General features: G+C 35.2%; 2 protein-coding genes across 2 annotated transcripts in view; both read left to right on the forward strand.

Annotated features, from left to right (window-relative positions):
- LOC132546766 (serine-rich adhesin for platelets-like) overlaps window positions 1–1,743 on the forward strand; it is a 42,770-nt gene extending 41,027 nt beyond the window's left edge. The window contains 4 exon segments of the mRNA XM_060210485.1: window positions 77–713; window positions 920–1,206; window positions 1,494–1,580; window positions 1,666–1,743. Coding sequence (XP_060066468.1) covers window positions 77–713; window positions 920–1,206; window positions 1,494–1,580; window positions 1,666–1,743 — 1,089 coding nt within the window.
- A 3,133-nt stretch (window positions 1,744–4,876) lies between these two features.
- LOC132546767 (uncharacterized) lies at window positions 4,877–16,259 on the forward strand. Its single transcript, XM_060210486.1, has 13 exons — window positions 4,877–4,921; window positions 6,038–6,123; window positions 6,624–6,687; window positions 8,534–8,755; window positions 8,877–9,088; window positions 9,762–10,083; window positions 10,696–10,851; window positions 11,345–11,537; window positions 11,920–12,107; window positions 13,406–13,660; window positions 14,397–14,466; window positions 14,937–15,039; window positions 15,885–16,259. Exons 1-13 carry the CDS (start codon window positions 4,877–4,879, stop codon window positions 16,120–16,122), a joined length of 2,154 nt encoding a protein of 717 aa, XP_060066469.1. The 3' UTR covers window positions 16,123–16,259.
- Window positions 16,260–21,820: the final 5,561 nt, after the last annotated feature.

Below are 21,820 nucleotides of genomic sequence, written 5' to 3' on the forward strand. Positions count from 1 at the left end.
GAAATTGATAAGGGAACAATTATGAATTTCCTTTCTGTTATTTTTAATGGGAATTAATCGCACTTTCTTTTCACAGACATCCTGTATAACGACTACTACACAACCAACAACGACCACTACAGAACTATCAACGACCACTACACAACCAACAACGACCACTACAGAACTATCAACGACCACTACACAACCAACAACGACCACTACAGAACTATCAACGACCACTACACAACCAACAACGTCCACTACACAACCAACAACGACCACTACTGAACCAACAACGACCACTACAGAACCAGCAACCACTACACAACCAACAACGACCACTACAGAACCAACAACGACCACTACAGAACCAACGACGACCACTACAGAACCAACGACGACCACTACAGAACCAACAACGACCACTACACAACCAACAACGACCACTACTGAACCAACAACGACCACTACAGAAACAACAACCACTACAGAACCAACAACGACCACTACAGAACCAACGACGACCACTACAGAACCAACGACGACCACTACAGAACCAACAACCACTACAGAACCAACAACGACCACTACAGAACCAACGACGACCACTACAGAACCAACAACGACCACTACAGAACCAACGACGACCACTACAGAACCAACAACGACCACTACTGAACCAACAACGACCACTACTGAACCAACAACGACCACAAGGGAACCATATATAGGTATAAATATCATGCTTTTCAAATTTTCAAATGCGTCCATGTTTGCTAATGGTTATGAAAACGTGCTCATTTTGTCCATTTACGGATGTAATTTCATTGTTGAGTATTCAATTCCTACATTTCTACACTTAAATATTCTTATCTTAAGCTAAAGCCGGATGTTCTTTGTCACGTGGTATTATCACTAACTTATTGTTGTGCTTCAGAATCAATGACCATCAATGTTACTCCAGGGATAGAGGAAAAATTAGCAAAATTGCCAGATACAGACACTTCCAGCGATTTCAAGCTTTTCCAAATAAGGTTTCAGTGTAATGTTGCGTTTCTCGATAAAAGTTTGGATCCCGGACAATTTGTATATGACGTGACATGGTATATAGACGACGCCATGGTACCTTACAACGCAAGTACCAACCTCATTTATACAGAATTAGCAACAATAGGAAGTCTACAAGAAGAACACTGGCGAGGATTGCACACTTTAAGTTTTCAGGTAAACATTGATCTTTAACACACAGAAATAATAGTTATAAAGCGTATTCTGTGAGACACACAGAAAATTAATGTTGTAGGGCATATTTAAATGACACGTTAAGAAAATGAGGAGTGTAGTACACATTTAATGAGATAGAGGAGAGAATTTTGTTTATTGTGCCTATTATGGAGATAATGAATTTCGGATGCACTTGCATTTTGTGAATAGAGGACATGGTATTGTTGATATGTATGTTTTTGATTGAAAAATACACATATTGTATAACTGACTTAAAAATATTTCAGGTAAAGTGTGGAATCGCACTTCGGTACGCAGTCAATGCTAATCCAGGGCCAGTCACGTTAAGCCAGTCGTTTCACGCAGGAATTCAGGTGAGAAATAATTTTATTTTAAAATATGATTTTCTATTGATTGACGTGATAGTTGTTGGTATAATTGAAGACAATTACCCTTCAGGAGAGTCTTGCTGAACTTCTTGCCATTTTTCAAGCTGTTACTCATCAACATTTCTTTGGTCCAAAAACCCCTTTATAAACAATGGAATATTGCCCACTCACCAAATCAAATAAAAGTGGGTGGTATTTGTAGCACCTTGAGAGACTACCCATGAAATAGGATAAAACAATTGAAAAGGTCCATAGGGCCTGTGCTACGACACATTTAGTGTCGTAACCATAGGAATATGACAAGGTTCACTTTTTCATCTGTAAACCACAGCGTAAATTACCAAATGACATACTGTTTGATTAGCAAGGATCAGTTTGGCACTATGGTGGTAAATAATTAACAAAATATTGGAAAATAATAATAATAATTATAAATCATATAGTTTCAAAATTGAAAAAGCCGTGTTTTTTTCCAGCTTAGACAATTTTTTGCAAATACTGAAGCTTGTATTTCCATTTTGAGTGCACTATTATTGGGGCCATTATGTCAAGAGCATTTGATGAAAATAAAATAGAAATATTGAAAACTGATAAAATTGCAATTTAAAGACTCGAGCATAATTATATACTTAGAGAAATTGCAATGAATAAGAGTATAATCATCTAATGGACAGTATTCTGGCAAGGAAGGTGTTTACAAAAGATTACCTTGCATTTTAAGATGAGGATTTCGATCATTTAACAAATGTCATTGAAATTAGGTAGTTGTTTGAGAGCAGTTAGGCCAGCGTAGTCACCATGTATAAAGGACATGCCTGAGCATCAACAGTGTAGTGGACTTATTTCATCTAATTCCTGTAGTATGCAATACATACAGTTCTACTTTCAAAGCAATTTAATAATTGCATCAAAATGAACGACAAGTGCATCATTCCAAGTTACCATTCAAGATTCAAAGACAGTGACAAATTGCCTTGAAGGATTAATTCACAGCATAATATTTGGCTAAAATCTTTGCTCATATAAGAGGGGTTATCAGTGTCCATTTAGAGTGGAAACCGATAGTAAGATGTGCGAAAAGTGTTAATCAAAGTATCTAAAACAAAGAGATCAAGACCAGTTACAAACAATGACTACTCGCAATAAGATGAAACACCATCTTCAGAATATACGTCCGAGAATATCAGCAGTGACAATGCAGATAATGTTGAAACTTTCACAGACAGACACTATCAAACATTTTAGAAGTATGCCGTAACTTCTCATCGAAAATGTTCTATATGTCTTAGTTATAATGACAACTGTGATAATATACCCAAATCTGCAAGCATCCAACATTCCATTTCCACAGTTGAATTTGGAATACCTGGAGAAGACTGCATGTTGCGGCATGTGATATCAAGCTGTCGCTTGGTTACATTTCTGAGCACCAAACAGAATGGGGTGACTATGAAGTCTGGGTGTACCAACATGCAGATGATCTTGTTCGTGGACAGATATATCCACGTCACAAGTCTCAAACCAAATATAATGTTTGGATCCAGTTTGACCTGAATTATCCTGTTTGTCCTGTGAAATATAATTATTGTATCTGTCTTGTAGGCGAGAGAACATCTGGAATGTGTGCTCATGTTGTCTCGATTCTTTGCTATTAAGGACATAACATGTACATGCACAGGCAGAAACCCATGCAACTCATTTACAGCGAATTCGAAAATAAGACTTTGTGAAATATGTACATTGAAACCTCATAAGAATTATTAGATACACCCACACAACGTAAGAAGTAATAACATAACCAGGTTATAAATTTCCTCTTTTGATCAACAGTTATTGACATTTTTTCCAGACTTGGTAATGTCCAGTTCACTAATTTATTTATAAATGTTCACTATTGATAATCAAAAGTTTGATTTGGATTGAAAAATGTTGTAGAGATAATATATAACTAGGATAATTTAGATCTCTAAAACGGTATCATCATCTCATGACCATGCAATTTCCTGAAATATAGTAACTTTGCTCGAGCCTTTAAATGGCAATTTTACCGGTTCTCATTTTCCCCCTGAAATTTTCACTGTATACACTTCAGATAATGAGCCAAATATTCTGATATTTTTCTTTCAAGAAACTTTTTTCATCTAAGAACTTGTTAAAAAAATGTCATTTTTCAAGCTCGAGATTGTTAATTTCTTTTACTAACTAACAATATTGAAATTCATATTTTACATGAAAACTTGCAGCAGAGTCTACTTATTCAAAACTGACACCTTATGACTATGTACACCATTGGTTAAACTATTGTTTTGAGGAAATACCGACCCCTGTCGAATCCCAACAAAATTTTCTAAAATTGAAATACTAATCTTTTGGTTTTTCAATGACACCTTTACAAGTTCTCAATTTTCCTGAAATGATCACAAAATGTTCTGAACATAAACGGCCCCATAATATATAAAGCTTTCTGGTGCACTTAAACTGGAAGTACATGCTTCAGTTTAAATTGTTTAAATTAAAGTTTGCCGGTTGGTTTCGTTGTTGTATACATTGTTCTCAGTTTAGAACATGAAAATAAAAACATTGATTTTATGATATCCGAGTTTTGATTATGATTATGCTGACATGTTTTTGTTTTTTGAGAAAGAATGAAAAAGTAAAGTGTCCTCCGTTATCATGGAAACATAATTCTTTTTATGCAGGACGTATGATACTGTCACGTGGCATCATAAACAAGGACTTGTTCTGTTTTTATTTAAAATTTCAAGCTGCATTTAATTCAAGAATCGTGTTCTCCTTCAAACACTCTTTGATGAATTTGATGGATTTTTGAAGTAAAATATTATTGACATTGGTAGCATCCTCTCTTTTATTTGTAAACTCGATCATTATTCGTTATCAGTTTCAGAAAGATAATATTTACTCTGTTCTTACTATCATTAATTTCTTATCACACTGTGAAGTAATACTAGTCCAATTATTCATACGATCAGAATTTACTTAAAAGGTCATAGTTTGAAGGTCATAGAGGTAAAATGTTGTATACTAAAAAAATCACTCACGGTTAACTTTCAGCAACAACCTGAATGCCTTCTTCAGCCCTTACTTTGCAAAGTGAGGGGCTTATGAGTAATATGGTGTAAGATTCAGTCACGTGACTCAGAGATTAACTCTTCGTCATGTGACTGATAAAGCTGGCATTCCATGTCATTGCACAAGGCAAGAATATAACCATAAACAAAAAAAATGTCAAAGAGCAATAATGTTATTTATTATAGACGGATATGGATGAATACGTGATTGCAGAAGGCGACTCCTTTGAAATGCGAGTGAGACTAACCATTCCCTTGGGTTGTTACTACCCTGCTGATGCAACAGAAAGCCAGTATGTATGACGTTAACCACAAGTAGACTTGGTAGGGCACTTACAGGAAAATGTTATATTATCTCTTGTAAGTCTTGTAACTAATGTAAAACAGCAAATGCATTCAAATACTGCACATGGACAATGAATAGGAGATATAAAAATCTGGAGAATATCACTTTCTGAGTGCATGATAATAGCACATTAACTTATCTGTGAATGGCCAGCACATGTGTCATTAATTGCTAGTAGGAATGCCATATCAAATTAGTTCAGTAGTAAATCTCTCGTATTGTCGAGAATTTTTTGGCGTTTTAATGCCACTTTGACCCTAACAAAATCATGTATTGTTTGGTAGATATAGACATGAAGGTGCAGTTTCATACATATATACATACAATACAGTACTAACAAATGACAGTCACCATTTCTGAAAGTCAAATCACTTTGAATAACATTGGATTTATGTCTAATATCTTCTACTGTCTTTTCTATTTGTTTTAAACCTTTTAGAATAAATACTATCAAGGAAACACAGTGTCGAATGACATTAAGGATTCACACACGTGTACAGAATTCTGGTACACTTTGTTCAGCCGGAAGTCTCACAAACGAGCCAATATCTTTTGGAGACAATGGGTGCGGATTAGTATTTAATCATACTAGTTGGGACTCTGCACAGATTATATATGTATATGGGGCCTCAGACAACTTGGTAAATGTGGAGAATAGGAATGTTAGCGTACGTCTAACAGCAGAAGCCGTGCCTTACCTTTATGCTTGGAACAACGCTTCTTCACATAACACTTCTGTATGTATACATTTTGAACTAATGATATAATTTTGAATTTTACTTAATTACTAAGGAAACTTCATTCAAGTTTTTCAATAACCGTCATACATAGCGTAGAAACAATCATCAAGTTACAAGTAAAATCAAATCAAACACTTGGTCTTTACATTTGTCTTATGTATTTCTATGCAATATTCTAATGCTAGTAGTGAACAGTGATGAACTATCCAGTATTATAATTGACAAATTATACAAAAAGTTTTACATGGTCATACACGTTACCAACAGGTAAGCGTTGTCGATTCTGACAGTCTCGTTGCCTCCAGCATTTGCCAAAGCTACAATGACCCACACATACGCACATTTGATGGCAGGTACGATGTTTTCATATCTTGTTGTGTCAGATATACAGACGTATAATATTGATCCTTTTAAGAGAATAATTGTTAATAGGTCCACATATCGTGACAAATTTATTTTACTACAAATAGGATTGTTAGTGATATAAAAACTGTTCTTGAATAACTTTGAAATATACGTGTGGAACAAATTATTTCCGTTCATACGCATCTTATTTCGTTTCTTTCCGTCTGTTTTCGTTATCGTTCGGAATGCATGGCAATAAAAGTGTGTGTGTGTGTGTGTGTGTGTGTGTGTGTGTGTGTGTGTGTGTGTGTGTGTGTGTAAATAATTACATTAGAGGATTTTGATGTATATACAGTATATGTATGCATTACCATGACATCAAAAAAAAAAAGTCGCAAAACACTTTTCGAATCGACTTAATAATAGAATTCAATTTTACTTCAATGAATTGACAACGTTTTATTTAGTATATGAATACCATTCATAGTGAACACTTCTTTTATTCCAGGAACTGGGAGAATCAGCGACTCGGTGAATTTATATTATTCCATAACAGATTGAACCACTACTGGGTACAGTATATTCATTATGATACTAATTAGTCCTAAACAATTCTTTTCCAAATCATTTCTTTTTGTTTTCATTTTGGTATTTTGTAATAAGAGCACATGTTATTAGTCTTCAAACACATGCGATTAATGTTGATAAACAAACGCAGTGAGAAAGACGTTCACTTGAGGTTTTTCCTGAATCGATAAATGCTAAATAACATGTGTTGACCATAGGGAAATGAATATAAACAAACTGTGGAAGTATGGGTCAGTCTACCTAGCCATACAGAACGTTTTCATGGCGAATGCCTGTAAATGAATGAAAATAAAAGTGACTTTTTTTGCATTATACGAAAAAAGGGTTTACCTTAAAAAACATAATGGTGTAGACAAGTACACATTCACGTGTCTTACGGTATCACCACAGTATACATTGTACCAGTGTGTGTTTCAGGTTGATGTGTCTTACGGTATCACCACAGTATACATTGTACCAGTGTGTGTTTCAGGTTCATGTGTCTTACGGTATCACCACAGTATATATTATACCAGAGTGTGTTTCAGGTTGACGTGTCTGACGGTATCACTACAGTACACGTTGTACCAGTGTGTGTTTCAGGTTGATGTGTCTTACGGTATCACCACAGTATACATTGTACCAGTGTGTGTTTCAGGTTGACGTGTCTGACGGTATCACTACAGTACACGTTGTACCAGTGTGTGTTTCAGGTTGATGTGTTTTACGGTATCACTACAGTATACATTGTACCAGTATGTGTTTCAGGTTGATGTGTCTTACAGTATCACCACAGAATACATTGTACCAGTGTTTGTTGCAGGTTGATGTGTCTTACAGTATCACTACAGTATACATTGTACCAGTGTGTGTTTCAGGTTGATGTGTCTTACGGTATCACCACAGTATACATTGTACCAGTGTGTGTGTTTCAGGTTGATGTGTCTTACAGTACACCACAGTATACATTGTACCAGTGTGTGTTTCAGGTTGATGTGTCTTACGGTATCACCACAGTATACATTGTACCAGTGTGTGTTTCAGATTGATGTTGTTTACGGTTTCACTACAGTACACATTGTACCAGCGTGTGTTTCAGGTTGATGTGTCTTACAGTATCACCACAGAATACATTGTACCAGTGTTTGTTGCAGGTTGATGTCTTGTCAGTATACATTGTACAGTGTGTGTTTCATGTATCACTACAGTATACATTGTACCAGTGTGTGTTTCAGATTGATGTGTCTTACGGTATCACCACAGTATACATTGTACCAGTGTGTGTTTCAGATTGATGTGTCTTACGGTATCACCACAGTATACATTGTACCAGTGTGTGTTTCAGGTTGTTGTGTCTTACGGTATCACCACAGTATACATTGTACCAGTGTGTGTTTCAGGTTGATGTGTCTTACGGTATCACCACAGTATACATTGTACCAGTGTGTGTTTCAGGTTGATGTGTCTTACGTTATCACATTATATATTGCACCAGTGTGTGTTTCTGGTTGATGTGTCTTACGGTATCACCACAGTATACATTGTACCAGTGTGTGTTTCAGATTGATGTGTTTTACGGTATCACCACAGTATACATTGTACCAGTGTGTGTGTCAGGTGTGTGTGTTACCAGTGTGTGTTTCAGGTTGAGGTGTCTTACGGTATCAGTATGCATTGTATCACTTTATGTGTCTACATTTACATGTTTTACACGAACATGTTGATGTTTGACGGTATCACCACAGTATATATTGTACCACTGGTTGTGTCTACAGGTACATGTTGATGTGTATGACGATATCTGATAAATGACGGTAACACATAATGCTTTGTATCTTTTTGATTTTTCAGGTACATGTTATGTACCAGACTTGTGTGAGTGGTGTTACCGGCGCCACATGTAACTGCGGAATAGCTATAAGGAAAAACAACGTACTTTTTGTTGCCAACTTCTGCGATGCTCGAATCGGATGGACTGCCAGCAACAACGAAACGAATTCCAACAGATATATCGAGGGGACTTTTTGTGACGACACACACATGACGGTAGAAAGTAGTGGTAGCTCATATAAGGTATTGTATAAAATTGTTCAAAGACTGATCCCAAGACTTTAATCACTATGTCTATACAACTATAACATCTGATTTCTGTTCACATACATAATTGTTATTTTGTCGGTATTATTATCCATAGGTAACTCTGCCAACAGGAACGCAGATATCTTTCTATTACAACACCCACAACGGCACAACGACAATCGACGGAATTGCGATCAAACCATCTCTTGCTGATTGGAAAACATCGTCAGGACTCTGCGGTTACCTGGATGGGGATAAGGACAATGACTTCAGAACTAGGGATAACGGGACAACAAATGATGACAGAACTTTTGCGCAGGATTGGAAGTGAGAAAGTTTATTGGTGTCTTAATAGTTGTACAAAAGACACCAGGAGAATTTAACATATCGCGATACATATTTAAAATAAGATAAAGTAGAGATGAATAATGGGTGAAAATGTACTATGCAGCATTTTCTTCCTCCGATGGCTTGTCTGTGATTCTTTGATGAATGAAACCTAGAGGGCGATTGAGGAGAATCAATATTTGTCGAAAGAAATGTCAAATCTAGATGGGAAGGTGGAATAGCCCTACATTTCTATGATTTTAAAACATAGAATCATTTCAACAGAAAGTCAAGTACATGTGTATATTCTAAATAGTGCCAAATTTCATACGAATTAAAACTATCATTCAGGTTGGAATAAGTTAATGAGAAATTACAAACACACTCTTATTACCTATCCTGGCCTACTTTCTTCTTCGGGGGAGGTGGAGGAGGAGATGGAGGGGTGTTTTAATAGGTTTTCTAGGGAACATGTATGACTTGAAAACAATATCAATTAACTTTTTGATGTTTTGCTTTTACGTTAACGCATAATGCAAGGAATCTGAATATAAAGTATTTCGTATCTTATCCATGTCAGTTTATAGTTTAGCAAGGAATAAAGATATAAAAGTAATAAAGATGTTTACACGATGTGAGTATATTGTGTGATATGTTGAACTGTATATTTCAGGGTCTCTGGAGAAAGTGATGTGTCATTATTTGGTGAGGTCAACCTGCCAGATGATAACACAGGCGTAACAAGATTTTGTAAATGCAGAGACAGTGCGACTCCTGGCGACTCTGCCGCTGTAAATGAATGCAACATCAACACCGCAACAACGCTTTGCTCGAGTTCTGGGTCAGCCAGCTTCTTTAATTCCTGTGAAGGATCAGCAAGGCGGAAACGGTCAGCATCCGAACTTCTACTGAGACAAAGACGAGCATCGCATATCGGCAATGCAATTGCTAAGTTTCCAATAGTTCTTGATAATGACGTTGACTCGGAACCGATGGTAAACTTCTATATATATATATATTTATATTATCAAGGTAAACATATCAATCATATTGGTTCAATGTGGTTGACGAATCTGTCTTGTAGCTGTAGTTCCAGTGGCTTGTAGCTGTAGATTCAGTGGCTTAAATAAGGCCATACTAAATAGCATTGAGCCTTTCGTCATTACATGAAAACAAAAACAAAAACAAAAAACAAAAAAACAAAAAAATATTCAGAAGAACGAGAGTTTTATGATACAATTTATCTACATGATTCATATACAAACTTCATTTTCCTTTCAAATATCCAGACAAAGTGCTTGATTCGGCTACTTACTACTTTCTATCCAGTTTTTCATACGCATAAGTCCTTCCTCCATGTCTGGTTTGGTTATCATTTGAAATAACACGGGATTCATAGATAGGAATGAACTGAAGCATTTTAACTTTTACCTAAAGTTACATTGAAATATCGTTTGTCATTCTGAAAACTTTGCAGTTTTTCAATAGTTGTTATATACATGTTGTACACTTATATAAACTTGTAGGAGGTGATTTCTGAATAAAAGACATAGAGTTTCTGTAAACAAAAGGTTCTATCTTGGTTCCTATATTTGTTTTTTTCCAAGTCTATGTCATGGAGGAACGGATGGGATGAATCATCAGCGACCGAAACTTGCAGGCAATTTCTACAGAATCAAAAGTTTCTGGAGAAATGTGAGATACTAGATGGTATGAAAAACGAGACAGCAGATGGGATAAAGTCATGTGTTGAAGACATCAAGGTAATTGCGATTGATTGCCATTGACTTCCTTCAGTTGGTTAGCTTGAGTTCCTCGTTGAAGTAAAATGAAATATCCTAAATGGACGATAACATTTGTTTTAACACAACCCTGTTTGCTCACTTAAAACATTGTTTGTCACTTTGTTGTTTGTTTTTGTTTTGGTGTTATCATTATTATGTCAAAATTTATAATTTTGATTATAAAATCAGCTAAAACACATGATTTCACATTTACATATACTATTTTAGCGCCCTTTCTCTAAGGCTGATCAGTGATCTACACGTTCTTTATATAGACTGACTTGTAATACTAATAGTATTACACACTGATAGTCGATCGATTGTCTTTTGCCAACTGTTGAATATGTTATAGATTAAATTAACAATCTGTTACACCTAATGATAGTGTTAATGAAGTTACAAAGAATTGGGTTGAAGTCTTGTGTAGACAAGTGGTACTAAAGATATAATCATGTGGCAAATAACATTCCAGCTCATAGGAGACGACAGGTTTATGCAGTCGACATCTGACACGCTGTCCCAAAGTTGTCGGTTGACGGCTATCAGACTAGAAAATCTTACCAAGACGTCAGCGTCTGATGGAGCACCCGGCAAAACGATGTTGGACGAAATGTTGGATTTAGATTGTAGAAAGAATTGCTCGAGAAATGGAATATGTGCAAATGGTAAAAAATATCCAATTATATTATTCATAAAAAGATACTACATACAAATGCTAGAATCAATGCTAAACAGACCAACACAGCGCTGTCAAAATAAAGAAAGGAAAAGAAGAAATTGACAAAAAGAATTGCACAACAGTTGACAAATGCCGACCACTTTTGTTGTTGATGTATCTCTATGAAATAAAAAACAAAGTGAGTGGCTTATTTGTTTTGACCAGGAATGTATGACCGTGGAATAGATTTATGGACAAATACCAAAAGAAATTTAGCAAAAATTAATATTGATCGAAGTAACCACTATTTTATGCTTTTGAAATCTAACCTGATTGTTCAAAAAAAAGGATAAAATATGATTGTTTCGAGACATTATTTCACTTTCCAGGAAGTTGTACCTGCTTTGACGACTTCGAGGGGGATGATTGTTCCATCAGAAGATCAGTTCCGCCCATTGTGTCGACAAGAACTAACCCAGGACTGTGTCAGAGTGATTCATCCACTTGTACGACCTTCTATATCTCGGGGTCAAATTTTGCCAGTGAAAATGTTACTTGCAGGGCCATTCAGTTCACGGTAAATATACTTGTACTCCCACAACGGAGTTATAGGGGTGTATTGGAATAGAGTTGTCTGTATCTGAACAGCAGTTGTTGTTGACAGGTTCTACATTTTTCCCAACCTTTGACAAACATCACTGACAAATTCATCAATCAGTGAAATTGTGCGCATGTTTTCTGTGAGTAAAGCCCCTTCCATTAAGTATATAAATAGAATGCTATAGGGACACGTGAAACATGCACATAATTCTTATCAGAATTATGACCCTTCTACTGCGTCTCTGGCTGTAACGTCCAGTAACTCTTTCTTTTCATCAAATTTTGTTTCACGAGAGCTTCCTTTATACTCTTTTGAACAAAATGTTTGAGGAGGAAAGGAATAATGTCATTAATGATGTTAAAGCAGGAGGTATGAGGCAGTCTAATTCTCCGTTTATCCACTCTTTTTCATTTCCGTAATCATACTGATTGATCTTTAGAGTATATTGAAGAAAATGGAAATTTCTCCAGAACGGCGTGTGCGAGTCACTTCTAACTTGGTATAGCTGATCCTTCGGGTGTCCGTAACATATTTGACTGCTGCTTGAGAATGGCTGGTGCAATTTACTTCTAAATGGGTTTAAATGATCCTTATGGCTTCATAAACGAATATTATTGTTTCTCGTGCAGATCAGGAAATCAAATGACCATCGCGTCCTCTGATTGGCTGAGACATTTTTAATTGTTTTCTCAAGAAAAGGATAGTGTAATAGATTCCTAATTTGGAACAAAATTATTTTTATTAGGTCACTACCATGCAATGCTACTTTTCATATTGAAACCTCGGTCTAGGAGGAACCTTTCTTTCACATTATTCTAGTTGTTCATTATCTAAATTTACATTTGGTCATGCTTTAAACTGTATTTCACAAGGAATACGCCATCAGTTGTTAAAGATAAACCTTTTGTTATAATTATTATTTGGATTAGAAATAGTTAATACACTACTTTATATCAAGCTGTTGTATTATTGTCTTGACCATTGTCTCTGGTCGTAAGTCTATTCTGTTATCCAAGATATCGGTTTTGACATAGCAAATGTAAAACTGTGACACATACCTGGGATTTATATTTGAATCCTAGACAGACGAAACAGCTGTGTGATGTATTTGATTTATTTCGGCCCTACTGTATCTTATTCCAAAAAAGTATTGACTACTATATTGTTTTTTATATTTTGGTAAACATATTTTTTTTATTTTCATATGTGTTCGTAACCATGGAAGTCTTCTTTTGCATTAGGACAGTATGATCTTGATATTTTTGTCATTACAGGTAGTTGAGTCCACATATCAACTGACGTCAAATAATGTGACCTTTCCAGCCGTGCCTATGTCTGGAGGAATAGGTTGTTTCTGTTCTCTATCACAGTCTGTCCGGGCGAGGCGATCTGTCGGTACAGACAGACCGAATGGTCTTTTCCTGAGTGTTTCAAACGACGGCTTTATGTTCAGTAACAACATAGTGATAATAGTTTACGACTCAACATGCTATACGTGTAGGACAAATCCAATCTCGTGTATTATCAAGGCAAGTTAAAACATCAAATGATTCAACGCTTTTGTGACTAATTCCCTTATAAAACACGGGGAATACATCCAAATACTAAAGTGAGTACAGCATTATTGTAATTGTTGAAACAAGACAAAAGTGAGTACACATTACTGTTATGTTAAAACAAGACAAAAGAGAGTTCACATTATTGTAAATGTTCAAACAAGACAAAAGTGAGCACAGACATTATTGTAATTGTTCAAACAAGACAAAAGTGAGTACAGCATTATTGTTATGTTGAAACAAGACAAAAGTGAGTACAGCATTATTGTAATTGTTCAAACAAGACAAAAGTGAGTACACATTATTGTAATTGTTAAACAAGACAAAAGTGAGTACAGCATTATTGTTATGTTGAAACAAGACAGAAGAGAGCACAGTATTATTGTAATTGTTAAACAAGACAAAAGTGAGTACAGCATTATTTAAATGTTGAAACAAGACAAAGGTGAGTACAGCATTATTGTTATGTTGAGACAAGACAAAAGAAAGATGAAAAAGGGATGCAGAAACATCAGGATACATTTTCAAGAATACAGAATATAAAATATTAGGAGTATCAGTATATTGATGACAGTTCTTAAAAATATGATAATATTCTTAATAAACGTGATTGCAAAGGTATGTTAGTATACAGATGTGCATGACTGAACACTAAAACTCAAATCATAAACATTTACTAAATAAGCATACCTCATTTACTTTTATACAGAGTTCTTGTCAGTCTACAACGTCAACAACAACGCCATCTACAACCGAGGCTTATTCGCATGTTACAAATGGTATTCTATTTTTTAACTGTTTGAGTCATCGTGTCAAGTTATACGTCATGTCTCTTGATCCCCGGTTCCGCATCAACAGATTTAGTTCATATTTACCCCCATCGTACAATAACACCACGTTCTAAAAAAGCGAGAGGAATCGTGTCTTTTTGACAATTTATTATTACGATATTTCTAACTGCTTATTCGATTTACCAACGCCATCTTCTAATGTTTTCGGGATCTTCAGATTTTCTATTTGAATACCATTTAAGCATATAATCATGTGCAAAGCAGAACTGTTTCATTATCTCATTATTTTGATAATGAACAGTAGTTATGTTGTTCTCTCAATCGATTTTAATCCATTAAAAAATATAACCGTCCTAAAGTAGCTCTAAGAGTATATAATGTAAATACGAGAGTTGTTGGTCTTTGTTTTTGTTCTCTGGACAATTAAAAGATATATTATTTATACATGTACTTTGTAGGTTATGTGAGCAGCGGATTAATAGCTGGTGCTGTCGTTGGAGGATTATGTGGTGTCATAGCAGTGTTGCTTTTGACCAAGGCCATTGCGAGTCTCAAACAAACGTAGGTATCTCGATCATGTTGGTTATCTATAGGTTCAATTCAGCTATGCACTTATGGGTTTTGTCCCATTTATTAAACGGACGAACTGATTTAATATCCATTCTGAAAGTCTTAGCGCCGTCTTCAGATATGTTTAGTTGACGTAATTTCCTGTCTTCTACGACTATTTGCTTGTTATTGTAAGTTTTTGAAAGTCAACGATATAAAGTACACGAGAAAATTATTATTAGATGAACTTACACTCTTACACAGCATATGAGGCTTTTGACGCGTTAAATAAAAACAAAAATAGTTCCATGTATCTGCTATAGAATGGACACGAATGTATGAATCTATTTATCACACATTTTTTATCATTTTGCAAGCAGTCTTGAAAGAATCTTTTTATCTTATTGATTAGAAAATATTTATTGATGATATTCTCACTTCATATCTTCATCTAAGATGACGTCACATGCATATCATTCATGAATGTATGACTTCAGAATGAAAGAAATGGGAATATTCATATCGACAAAGGAAGTTATGTAATAAAAGTACTATTTTGTTCACAATAAAGACTATTTGTCCAATATTAATAATAAACCATTTCAAGCCCTTTATCCAAATTATAAAATTTTATGCAATGTATGTTAAGAAAATATTTCATCTCTGTCTATTGGTAGAGAAGTAATTAATGGCCTGGAGTCTTCACACCCATTTGCTGATAGTATACGTATTAACCAAGTGACTGTTTTGTTATGTGCATTAGGCTTAAACATCGTATCTAAGGATGTTGAGAAGGTCCGGATAGTACGTATGCTTACAAATAAAACTATATCTTTGTATTGATTTTTTGTTACCAGTAAGAAATATTCGCATCCGGTCTCCGAAGATGACATGGTAAACTATTACCGGCAAAACACCTATTGGGAACATATTAGAGGTTATCCAAGTGATGTACCATCTTCGAGATTCCATCCGAACTCTGATGAAAACCAAGAAAAACATTTCCAACGAAACACCTACTGGGAATATGACAGAGGTTATCCGAGAATTGGGCGATTGGCGACATCTAGTCGCATGAATACCCGATTCTATTAATGTTGGCTGTCTGTGATAGTGTGTGACTTGATTAACTTTAGAGCGTCGATTCAACGTAGCTTTTTATCTTTTTATATTTCCTTCTTTTCATTTTAGTTGATTGTCATGTTGAAAGAGTGGGCTTTGTATTTATTTTTCTTTGTGGGGTAATCTCTTTTGCTTTCTACTTTACATGTTTAAATGTTAGTGTTGTTTAACTTTTAAAAACTGACAAAAATATATGTAGTTCATCATATAAGAATAATGTTCTTAACGGACATAACAGCCCTCATAGTAGATTCCACGTTGATCATCCCACCAATAATACACTATGGGAAATGTACCTGAAATAAATGTAATTTCACAGTATCGGACAAAATAAAGTGATAGACGTTTATTTACAGTCTTAAGATGTCTTAAAAGATGTGAGCAATCCTCGGAAAGCATACTAGTTTTCGATATGCTGTATAACATGAAAGGGACCATGTATTGAGTGAAATGCTTTAAGGCCTCTTTTGATATAACAAATATCTTGTCCGTTTGGAGAGGAAATATGCAACTGTCGAAACGATTAAGATTACAAAATCATTATGTAAATAAACAACATAAACTATTTTGTAATTACGGAATTTGTGGTTTGATATATCTTGTAATATTGAATTTGGTTATCATGTAAATTCACGTGCTAATTTTGAATACCGGTTGATGTTTTGTCTACTGATGATTCGGCTTAGCACATACTGACAAGAATCCTTGACAATCGGAGGATAAAAAGGCTTTCATGGAATTGTTTTCTGTTCTCTCAGATAAATTATCAAACGAATATCTACTTATACATATAAAAACCTATTGAAATCGGAAAATACTATTTAGGGTATAGAATGTTTGCTTAAAAACACAAATATATTATACCCGTTCTAGAATGATTTGAGGCTAAAAATGATGCAATCATCACAATAGCAACGAAATCCATCAAAATCTAAGAATTGTACTTATTCGTTTGAAACGGTCACTCACTTGTTCTAAGCCAATAAAAAAGGCCCTTTTCATCCATCGATGATGTAGAAGCTCCGCCCACTTTCCAGTCTAGTTGCTGAAAGATTCGAGTCAGGATGTAGGTCTAGGCATTTGGAAAAGTTTATGATGTCTCTGTGCGTTGATTAGCCGTCAAAATTGTTGTTTCTATTGATTCCTATTGCACCCAATATTTGTCATGTTTATCTCAGAATGGTTAAGGTACTAATTCAATTAAATAGACCGTTGAAACAACAGATGTCTTGGAGATGCAGCAACCGAAGTTGTCAATACGTTTCTTTCTAACGGAGATAGGAATTTATATATCATTTGCTATAGAATTATCCAGTAAAGGGAGGAAACAGTAGCGCGTGATGATTTCATTTCGCTGTGACATTGTTAATTGATCGGATTGGTCCGTGGCTAGACAATATCACATACTGTAATGGTTACCGTCTTAATCCACATTCTGACGTTACCAACAAACTCGCTTGTAGCGGAGCAAAAGTTTCTCAGAATATGTCAAAAAGACTATCATTACCATATTCTCCTCTTTACATTTCGATGACACTTTAAGTATTTCGTTACAATAACTTTCCCTATCGTCGATGTCGAACATCTTCCTCAACCAGAAAAATGGCCACCATATTTTGACTAGCGACTATGATACTCTGTTATATGGTCCTCATTCTGGAGGAAACAAAGAGTGTTGTCTCTCTCGATGATCTTTAAAAATTACACCCTCGGCTTATTTCATCTTGATCTTTTGTCATATCTTACACAAAAGATGTCCCATAATGCACAAAAACTCTTTTGATAAGAGAACGAACAAGTCCGTCAAGTAAGCATGAGGAATGATCTTACACGGAGTAAATGTACTAACAGATGTCAGTGTAAGATTGTTAATAGATATTAAAGCAGTACATTTCAATGGAATTATAGAAAGACATCATTAATGTTAATGCACACAACTTTATCGTACAGATGTCTCATCCTACATGGCACTAATATCCAAACTTGTGGAAATTCAGAAATTAGGAAAAATAACCCAATACTTAACTAATTTTGTTCATATTTGCCCTAGTTTATGGAATTGGAGTTAAAATTATGATTATGTAGCAATGTTGGTTTTTTCTTTATTTTTTTCAAACACGTTAAGTAAGAGTGTATATTCTCGACAGATTCGGCTATTCATAAGAATAATTTTCACCTGACATATAAGGTATTATCATTCAGTTCAGATTGAATTAACGACAAATCAGATAAGAAGATATAAATGAAATCAAAATTCTGTTTGATGTACATTATAATTGTGATCCGGGAATAATGACATTAGATATTGAAGTAAGGTGTTGGTTTAACGAATGGAAAAACCTCTGAGTTTGTTTAAGTTACGGTGTCCCTTATGGATGAGACATGCCTTTGGTTGAAATGCATTACAGGCGTTTGGTTAGCTAGATTTTCGTGAAATTGTAACAAAACCAAAAGAATTGACGATTGTACATTGTGATAACCTATGGCGTATCATTAATGCCGCCTAAAAGGAGCTCTAATAGACAAACCCATATATAGACATTGTCTTAGCAGTTTTGAAATAAGAAGTTGAAATGTCTCGGTAGATAGAATCTTACAAATTATCTCCCTCAGATCTTAAAATAGCACAGGCGACGCCATTTTTTATAGGACATTGATAAAGCATTGGTGTACACATGCTAAGCTTTCTGTTTTAATAACTCATTGACTTGACTTCAAGGAATTTTCATTTGTTTCAACGCGTTTTTGTTTTAACGAGCCTTGCAAGAAAAATAAAATTTATGAGATAAATAAAGTGTATTAAGCTGAAGGTAATAAATGAGGATCAGAACAGTGACGATACTAGGAGAAGCTGCTGCGTTGATGAATGGGTTTATATAATGTGTATAGAGTGTTAATGACTTTGTTTGGTGATGGTTGTAAACGAAGCGACAAAATCTATCACAGATCCTAATTGAATCGGATAATAAGATATATAGAAACTATAAAGACAATACCAACATGCCAACAGAATGTAAATCCAAACTCAGAATCGAATATGACAAAAATGTGAAAGATTAGATTTACATGGCACTTTGCTGATGTGAATTTTGTGAAGGTAAGGAACTTAATATAAGTTACAGATTTGCTAATTCCCATTTTTGATGGGCAATCGGGATGATTGAAGTACAAAATATGATTAGCTAGTACTCCATCTTTCAAAATGTTGGATAATGTGTGTTTCTGTTATTATCGAGCAAGTCTGGTTCGTTTTGCATAGTTACAGCTATCTGCACGGGCATGCATAAACTGTCTACTTTTTTGTGGTATATTATGAATAATAGACTTAGGGGCAGTGGTCAAAAAGGGAGGTTAAGCAACGTCTTGTTTCAAAACGCTCTCGTTCTTAATTTCTGGGCGGATTCCACCCAAATTTGATCTGAAACATTATTAGGGAGTGGCAATGATATCGAGCGTGCATGAAACTATTTGAATTGATCAGATTTGTGAGACCACCATCAGCAAATTCTGTGATCTGTTAATTCAGATGACCGTTGAGGGCTATGACCCTTTTCTTTTATGATGTCTCCAAGCTAGTTTCGAAGGATCAGCTATAACTAGTTCCGCTTTCATAATACGGAGAGAGGAAGCGAGTATAACGAATTTCAAACATGATAGATGCCTGATTGTTTCCGTTACATCCCCGTCGGGTATTCACGGTTGACAATGTATCAGGTAGATCTATTGTAATACCGCTGTCCTTTACTACGATTTAGTTTTATTTCATTTCACTTGCTGATCTATGCAGCTGAAATGTCATGCCTGTTCATGAATCTTCGTATTACCGTTTTCGCTGATGAAATTCTTCCCAAAGCTCTCAAGGGTTCATCAACCTGACATCAGCGTCCTCACAACAGTCCCTTTTGTTGCTATAGCAGTGCAGTCTTAACATTAGAGGTCCTCGCCCCCAAAAAGTATCCAGGATCATTGTCTTAGAGCACTCTAGAGCATACCAGACCAGTTCGCTGCCTCCAAATGTTACATGCACCGAGGATTCAACGGAGTGGCCGTCCATCCACGCTATATGTCGCTTAAAGTTTGAACATAGACACGACAATGGTAAAGTCACAAAAAAGTTATAGGGGTATAAAACATCACAATGGTACTCTGAAGCGGTGCAGGAAAACTAAGAGAGTGCACGTATCTAATAAGTTTTCCTTCGGTTGATTTTGGTTCTAAAAATTGAGCTCCCATAATAAGATATTTATTAAAAGTTCCTGGAAACTTCGATATTTTTAATCTACGATAAATACAGGTGTTGATGATGACTGGTGGGCTACTACGTGCAAATGCTGAGTCACAGCGGAGCACTGACCAAACATATGTTTCATTTATCATTATACATTCTCCAGTTAGGATTTATCCAGTTAATACATTGTCAGTAGTATTACGTATAGATGAGAGGTGATTTCTTTGTGACGAAGTTTCTAGTGATGACAAATGTAGTAGTTAATTTCCTCTCTAGAGCGTCAAGTTTTCAACACATTGATGGCAATGAATGTCCACCAGCCAGTGTCTCCAATTCATGGCATTTTTAACAGAAGATGAAAGGAGGCCAGTTTAGCACAACCCTTGATTATCAATTGTGCTGAAGATAATGATTTACGTTTTCAATGGAATGCTTTGTTGGATCGTGCGTATGAAACAGGTGACACATTATGCTTTTGTTTACCAATGACGTCGCTGTGCACCGTGGTTTGTATATAACGATCCGCGTAGCAACACAGTCCATCTGTTGTGTTCCTGACAGGATCGCTGATATAATGACATTTTTCAGACAGTGCCTATATTGTGTCGCCATTATGGTAAGGATATTCTAATAACATATTGTTTTACGTAGATTCCATATATCTATTTTACTTCATGATGTCATGTCGTATAACATATATCATTCATTGAGTGATAGTACCTTTAAGTGAATATCATCTTTCGTGTTTTTCTATGATATTTCAGCGATTTTCGACATTTTATTAATCGAAAGCAAATAATAGAATTACACCTTTCAATGTTATTCTATGATATCTAAATGGGGGTTTGATATTTTTAATGAGATGTACAAGGGACCTATAATCTTTTGATATTTTCTCTTTGATACTTAAGTGAGTTTTGATCATTTCATGACAACCAAATGTAATTCCTCACGTGTATTATATTTAGCCAGAATGATAACTTTTAAGTTAATCCATAAGAAACTACCAGTTTCGAAATTTTCACTTGTTTCTTGCATTTTAGTTACTAAATAGACATATATAATGTAAATAAATATCACTAAAAATGCAGAAGAAAAAAAAGAAAAATTGATCACGACTTTGATTACTATTAAAAATCCGTTATTATCAATTAATCTAATGAGATAAATGCACATGTATTTTAGAATTATGTTAAAGGTTTCGTATTCCCAGCGTGAAATTTCTTATCGAAACGTTTTTAGTTTAATCAGCTTTTTATCAGCCACACATGTAGCTACATCCTGACAATGAAACGTTGGTATATTTTAAAGAGCACTGGTATACATTAATATTACCATCAAAATGTAAGACAGAGTATGTCTTGAGGATAATCTTATTAAACACAAACTTGTATGGCTTATGTTCAATCATATGTAGACTTTTTCTTTAATATTGTGATTCTT

This window comes from Ylistrum balloti, unplaced genomic scaffold, assembly GCF_031769215.1.
Source record: "Ylistrum balloti isolate Yb309-2 unplaced genomic scaffold, AGI_CSIRO_Ybal_v1 Utg369912, whole genome shotgun sequence".
In the NCBI taxonomy this organism is placed as follows: domain Eukaryota; kingdom Metazoa; phylum Mollusca; class Bivalvia; order Pectinida; family Pectinidae; genus Ylistrum; species Ylistrum balloti.